At 41.8% G+C, this 7,790-nt stretch overlaps 1 protein-coding gene across 1 annotated transcript; it reads left to right on the top strand.

Moving 5' to 3' along the window:
* The first annotated feature begins 2,388 nt into the window (after nt 1-2,388).
* TAL2 (TAL bHLH transcription factor 2) lies at nt 2,389-2,766 on the top strand. The gene has a single exon (XM_045563102.1). The coding sequence runs from the start codon at nt 2,424-2,426 to the stop codon at nt 2,748-2,750; it is 327 nt and encodes a 108-aa protein (XP_045419058.1). The 5' UTR covers nt 2,389-2,423; the 3' UTR covers nt 2,751-2,766.
* The last annotated feature ends 5,024 nt before the right edge of the window (nt 2,767-7,790 follow it).

The following is a 7,790-nucleotide window of genomic DNA, read 5'->3' as shown; positions in this document are numbered from 1 at the left end:
ATTTAGTAAGTACTTCAGTAATTTTCCAGTGACCTCTACTTTGAGCTTTTCTAGCTTGTTAAATCACTGATTTCTATTCCCCCCTGTGGAGAAGGAGAGTAACACACTTGAGGATAAATCAACAAGGAATTATTAAACACCTCCTAAGATGGCGGGCTATGTTTTAGAAGCTAGTCTTCTCTTCTCTGTTTCTTCTGTCCGCTTCTGGTACAATAGGATAGATCCCTCTTAGAAGAGAACACCACAGTTAGTTTATCCAGCCTAATCTTTTTTCCTTCCAGCTTGAAAAAAGACCCCCTGTGGGATCAGAGTTGACTTAGTGAATGAGCTAAACCCTCTTTTGACAAGAAAAGCTTGAAAGTAACTTTGTGCCTACAGTCCTGGCCAGAGTCAGTGTGAACAAAACTTGGCAGTTCTCTTTCTATCTTAAAAATCTCCTTGATTCAGGTTTAAACTTTCATAGTTCAGGTATAGTTGGGTACAGTTCTGACAATGCTCATGTTTTCATTGTAGAACCCAAGGCCAGATTATTCAGAAACGATTTAGGTTAGATAAAAGGCAATGGGTAGGGCATCGTGGCATTTCAGAGCAGAAAAAGGCCTTGGGGATCACCTGGTCCACCCCCTTCCGTTTTGGAAGGAGACATGGTCTGCCTGGGAGCCCACTAGAGTGCCCAGTTAGGTGCTGTTTCTCCGCTCCTGCAGTCCCTGTGCTTCCCTGTCACATGCCGACACAGGCAGCCAGCTACTCAGTGTTCAGCCCCCAGCACAGTACCTGGTGCATAGTGTCGGTAAGTGTTGGTGCCAAGGGTCATGGGCTAACTGGGAGTGTCTCCACGGAGAGCGGAAGTGGGCCTAAGTGGCTGGTGGAGGGGACACGGAGCCACTCAAGTGACTTTGGGCTGCTGTGCTTCCAGCTTACCATGGGGTTCTCAGCACAGCACTGGACTCTCCAACCCAGACACAAACAGGAAAGGCAACAAGAAAAGAACGGGGCATATAGATGGTTGAAAATGCGGTTCTTTGCAGTGATGACGCTTCCCGTCCGTATAGGAAAGAAAATGCTCGCGTGTATTTAGCACTTACGTGCCAGGTGCTTTGTATGGCATCTCCTGTAATCCTCACAAGAGCCCTGCTGGTGCACTTATCTCCATTTTCCAGAGAAGAAAACTGAAGCTTAAAGAAGTTAGTTGATTTTCTCAGAATCATGCAACTAGGAAAGTGAGAGCCGAGACGTAAAGCTAGGTGTTTCTGCTTTAAAGCCCATAAACATGTAAAACAAAATGTCTATTATGAAGTAAATAATACAGGAATACTTTCTTATGAAACCGTAAGACAATACCAAAGTATATGGAACAAAACACACAAGTTTCCTTTTTCTATCTTTTCCTAACCCACTGTCCTCTGCCAAGGAAGCACTGTTGACCATTTGACCAGAATCCTTCCAGATATTTTGCTCTGCATCTACACATGTGTGGTTGTCTACATACTCCTGTAAAGTGGAACAAATGACATGTAAATAGAACTGAGACCTTTCTACTGCACTATAGCTTCTTCATTAGGAAAACAATTACAAATTATAACCATCATTTACTTTTCTGTTTTATTTATAGAGATAATAACTGTAATCTTTAATATTTATTGCACATTTACTGTGTGCCACGCACTGAGCTTAGGTGCTTTACATGTATTATTTTATGTGTCCTCACAATGATGCAGTGAAGTAGTACCCTGAGTTGCTCTTTCCTGATGAAGCATTTGAAGCACAGAGAGGTTAGGTAGATTGCTCAAGATCACAGGGCTAGGGGAAGTAGAGCCAAAAGCCAAATCAGGGTTCTGAAAAGGCTGAAGGGTCTTACTTTTATCCTGCCCTGCCCTTTCTTCTGCCACATTTTCTTTTCTTTTTCTTTTTTTTTTTTTTGAGACAGAGTTTCTCTCTGTTGTCCAGGCTGGAGTGCCATGGTGTCAGCCTAGCTCACAGCAACCTCAAACTCCTGGGCTCAAGAGATCCTCCTGCCTCAGCCTCCCAAGCAGCTGAGATTACAGGCACGTGCCACAAAGCCCAGCTAATTTTTTCTACTTTTAGTTGCCTGGATAATTTTTTTTTCTATTTCTTAGTGGAGATGGGGTCTCACTGTTGCTCAGGCTGGTCTTAAACTCCTGACCTCAAGTTATCCTCCTGCCTTGGCCTCCCAGAGTGTTAGGATTACAAGTGTGAGCCACCGCACCTGGCCTACCACATTTTCTTCTCTTACCAAAAGGAAGATTCAAAAAACCTGAAAATGAGGAAATGAATTTCCTAAAATTTTGGTGCAAAAACATCTAACCTCTCAGGTACTTGGCAGAACATGTGATACCAACCAGGCCTCTTATAAGGTATTGGCCCTCGGGGCCCTTTCTCTTTTCAGTCTAAGGAACTCAGACATGACCAGGAAGATCTTCACAAACACCAGGGAGCGATGGAGGCAGCAGAACGTCAACAGTGCCTTTGCCAAGCTGAGGAAGCTCATCCCCACTCACCCTCCAGACAAAAAGCTGAGCAAAAACGAAACACTTCGCCTGGCCATGAGGTACATCAATTTCCTGGTCAAGGTCCTGGGGGAGCAAAGCCTGCAGCAAGCAGGAGTGGCTGCTCAGGGCAACATTCTGGGACTCTTCCCCCAAGGACCCCACCTGCTGGGCCTGGAGGACAGGACTCTACTTGAGGACTACCAGGTTCCTTCACCTGGCCCCAGCCACCACATTCCATAGCGTGGCTCTGGCAGTCATCACCCAGGGTGGCACTCGCTCGGAAGTCACTGGCTGTGAACAGTCTTTTGCACGTTCCAGAGTCAACTCGATGAATAACGTGCAAGGCATGAATTTAACCTTCATAGACAGTGGCTCAGGGACAGCTACAGGGTCACCAAGGGAGGCCATGAGGACTGTCACTTTGGAGCCCACCAGAGTCCAGGCAGAGCAGTCTGCCTCTGTCTGTTTTTCATAAATCCATATTCTGCATAAGATTTTTGGGAAAAAAAAACAGTTAAACAAAGTTTTGAAAATCACAGTTTACTCAATGTCTTCAGTTATAAGAAGGGAGTTTTCTCATGATGGATCTCAGATGAATGAGGGGAATATGCTTCCCTCAGAACATGTTTTAAAGTTTGTTTTGAAAAACGAGACATATTCGATCAAGGGTGAACAAAATCAACCTTAAAATCGATGAGTGAAAAGATAGCCCCTGCGGAAACCATCCTGGAAGACTGGTGGGAAAATCTGTGGAGAAAAGACCCTCCTGAGTGTGGGGGTTCCAGGAATGCAGCAGATACGTGTGGAAGAGCTCTGTATCCTTTAAACTCTGTGCAAATGTGAGGTGTGGCTTGTCTTGAGCCATTTGTACGTATGTTACCTCTAAAGCCAAATAGTGGATTACGTCTGTGACAGAAAAGGACTTGATAATTGATGAGTTGAAATTCATAGTTTTCTTCTGAAAAATAGCTAAAATAAGTTTGCTAACCCCTTAGTTTCACATGTCAGGTATTAAAACTTTTCATTCAGCCTGAGCTCCTGCTGATTTAAGACCTGTAAAATTCAATTATAATTATGAACATCCAAACATTACCATTTACGACTCATTTAACAGAGAGCTTAGTTTAAACAAAACATTTAGAGCAAACAATAGAAGTGTAATCCCAGACTCTAATGAACTAATGAATGTGTAATTTGTCTTCTTTGCTATGGAGCATTAGCTCAACCTTATACTGGGAGAGGTGGTACCCAACAAGTCAATCAAACACCGTGGATCTGCCAGAACCCATCACCACATGCCACCCTCACGATGCTGGGATTCAAAGATAAATCCCACAGTGGAGCCCAGAATACAAATAATGTCGTTTGATTATCTTTGGAACATTTTATTTCCCCAAAGTTCTTGACAGTACATTGGTTTTAAAACCTTCTGAACCACAGGTAGGAAGTTGATGGATTTGAGATTAGGGATTTCCAGTGTACACAGAGTAGAGGAACTTAAATTTTCTGCCACTCAGAAAGAAAGCATTTACTTATGAAGGGTTGAAATGAGCCTCGTTGGTCTGGTGGTCAGCAGAAAGCTGAGTGAGACTCTCTCACAATCTCATTCCCCCAAAACAGCAAGGTCATTATGTTATTAAACTCTATACAGCATTTGTACTTGTAAAACAATGCATTTGTTTGAATCAATAAAATTTCCATCTGGGTCCTTTATTTAAACTGCATTTGGTAAACTTCCCATTGGATCCAGCATAGTCCCGGAAACATAGAAGCAGAAAGACCAGAGGATTTTCTCCCAAATGTGTGTTTCTTTCTTGCGACTTATGTGGACACAAGCTTGCCCCCAGATTACCAGGTGATAGTACACTGCTGGAGTGCAGTGGTGTGATCATAGTTCACTGCAGCCTCCAACTCCTGGGCTCAAGTGATCCTCTTGCCTCAGCCTCTTGAGTAGCTGGGAGTACAGGTACACACCACCATGCCCAGCTAATTTTTAAAAATTTTTTATAGAGACAGGGGTCTTGCTGTTGCCCAGGCTGGTCTCGAACTCCTGGCCTCAAGCAATCCTCCCAAAGAGCTGAGATTATAGGCGTGAGCCACTGCACCCAGCCCATTTCAAAGTTTTGATGACAGTTGTCAGTTAGCATCACTTTCTCTCATCTGGCATTAAATCAAAACAATACTTTTTATATAGTATTTTTATATTAGCTTCATTTTAATGTGTTGCTGAGGAGAAAGCACAGAGTACCTTTTTGCCTGAATATAGGGTTGTGCTGCTCTACCCAGAATGAGTCTACTTTTCTGCTATTGGGGCTGTGGTTTGTGTGCCCAAAGAGGATCTTTCCTCAGAAATGTCACAGAGGGCTTCTGACAAGTCACGAGGAGATGAAGTTGCCATTAAACTACATGAGGGGGATTATTATTTAAAGAAGTCCCTTGAGGAAATCCTGTAATAAATTAACAAACCTTTAAAATGCCACTTTATATAGCTCACCTCTTCAATTATTTCTTTTGCCTCCTTCGATTTTTGCATATCAAGTTGTGTTGGTTAAAGTAACTGTCAAAAGGAAATAGAGTCACATGTGGACCAAAACTTTGACAAGGTATCCATGAGACTGGAAGTAATTCAAAAATCATGCTAGAGTCTTCTGCTGCCCCATACTTAAGACTTGGTGACTACAGTAGTAAGAATTTATGGTTAAAACATATTGTAGTTCACTGGATGGCACATCTGTTTATGGATCATTGGAGCTCAACAGAAGAATTTAGACAAGAGTATTTAACCTACACTACTCTGTTACTTGAACAAAAGAAAGGGTTCTGCTATGGACACCACTGGAAACTTCTAGAAACCAGGTATAAACAGGTCCATTGATTCATATAAATCATTTGATGGGCTAATTCCATTCCTTCATTTTACAGAGGAGAAAACATTTCCAGAGGGTTTTGAAGTGACTTTTCAGAGGTCACATGGTCATAATGGAAATCCAGGACACAGAGCCAGGTCTCCTGACCCTGTGCCCAGCCTTTCTACAGCTGTCTTCAGCCGCCAAGTATTTGACGATTGAAAATGAACAAGCGCCTTATCATTAGTCTCCTCTCTTTTCAGTAGTGTTCGGTAATCTTCACATGCCTTTTTATTGAAATTGAATTATTGTGCTTTGTAGAATATGATTGGGTATATCAACCAAAGATTTTATTTATTGATGTGTTTTGTGAGTTTTTAACTCTTGTTTATAATCTGCTATTTAACTGTTAACTTATTGCAAATAAATTATTTAAGAAAAGAAATTGTTCTTTTCTTGTAAAGAAAAATTTCATAAACTTACTAAGCACATTCAACCCTCCTCTCCATCTTTGCAGCCACTGTCCTGGCTTTGACACCCCCACATCCCAGTGTCTTTAGTCTAGAAAAAAATCCAGCACCACCTGAAATCAATCTCTGCCCCCTCCTTTACATCACCTTTCACACAGCACCCTAATGGTCCTTCTCAAATCCCAGTTGTGGCCCGATCACTTCCCTGCCACCAAACCTTCAGTATATCTTGTCTACCAGTTTAAGATAAATGTCATACCCTAGCAAACCAGGCCCTCTGCAGCCTGGCCCTGGTGTGCCCTTCCCTCTCCCTTCCACAATGCCGACATGTATCGTCGTACCTGCCAAAGAAACTACTTCATCTAGCAATCCCCAAACATGACCACTCTTTTCTACTTTTGACTTTCCTCTTGTGATTGCAAATGCTTGGATGCATGTTCCCATTCTCACTAATTCTACTCCCCACCCCCCACACCTGTGCCAATTCCGCTTGCTAACATCCTTCATGGCTGATGTTAAACACCATCTCTTACATGAAATCCTCCTACATTTCCACTACTCCATCTAATCTCTCCTTCTTTAGAATCCCCTTAAGTGTCTCATGTCCCTGAATTTCTTCTACCACGTGTTATAGACATCTGTAGGTTCTGTTTCCTTCAAAAAGCTAAAATCTGCTTGAGTTCAGATTTTAGCTTTTAATCCTCACAACAGCACTGCAAGGGGCCCCCACTTTCAAAGTGTGAAAATTTCATCAAGACTGGCTGTGTTAAGAATACTCATTTAGCCTCCTCTAAAAGATGACTTTGAAATGAAACTTGAACAGGCTGAATTTTTCTGAGAAACCCAAAGTCGAATGCTCTTCTTAAAAATTTGTTTCTCATAATTTCCATTCAAGATTACCCCTCACAGCACCTGCCTTGTGGGGTTTCATCACCTAAGAATGGCTTGAGTTGGCCAAAATAAGTGTAAGTTATGCAGGACTGGCTTTGTCCTTAAAAAGGCAAAAGATGAAAGGGGTCTGGGAGAATGGACAGCTTAACTGCTGACCCACAGGCCAAAAGTTAGTCAAAAGTCACATCCTTCAATAAAAAGGTCAAAGATAAGGAGGGAATCTGAAAGTCCAATGGCAATGCAAAGTGAGGGATTTAAAGGGCAGGTGTTAGGAATGCCAAGGAATGAATGTAGTTAAAGGATTACAGAAGGCCCAGGGCAAGGTCTCCTGAGCCACATGTCCACTTCTGAGCCTGTTAGAGTTTACAGGGCAACTCTCCATTTTATTTTCTCTTCGTTGCTAATGGCCTATCACAAAGAGATTTTGAAGAGCACTGGATTTTTATATAAACCTTAGGTTTGTAATCAACCAACTAGCATTTATTCTAAGAATTTAATTTCCAGAGCTCAAGAATTCCCTGGTAGTCTCACGAAGCAAGCTGTTGAATTGCCTTTATGGGATAACTTTAAAAAACAGGAAACAGAAAGTAGTCAATATATTCATCCACTCAGACCTAAGTAATTATCCTTCTGGGAAACTATCCTAAAGAAATAATCAGAATTATGGCCAAAGAATTATGTACTAAGTATCTATTTCAGAATTATTCCCAATATACATAAAATCATAATATTAAGAGTAAGAGCCAAGATTGGCTGAGTGCTTACAACATGCCAGGCACTGTGCCAAGAGCTTCCTGTGTATCAGCTGGTCTAATCTTTGCAACAATATTATATTGTTAATATAATATTAATTATACGTATCTATCATATGAATATTATTGTTCTCATTTCACAGATGAGGAAATTGAAGTGTAGAGATTTGTACTGCAGGGCCAGAATTTGATCCTTGGTTGTTTTTACACAGAATCACACTGCATTAAGTAAAGTCAGGGTAGCTTTTTGCGGACAGCTTTTATTTTTTCACATCAGGGATCTTTATTCTTTCTGATCCTTGCACACATACCTCATGGATC

This window comes from Lemur catta, chromosome 10 (assembly GCF_020740605.2).
Source record: "Lemur catta isolate mLemCat1 chromosome 10, mLemCat1.pri, whole genome shotgun sequence".
NCBI classification, from domain to species: Eukaryota; Metazoa; Chordata; class Mammalia; order Primates; family Lemuridae; genus Lemur; species Lemur catta.
This window is presented reverse-complemented; position numbering and strand designations above follow the sequence as displayed.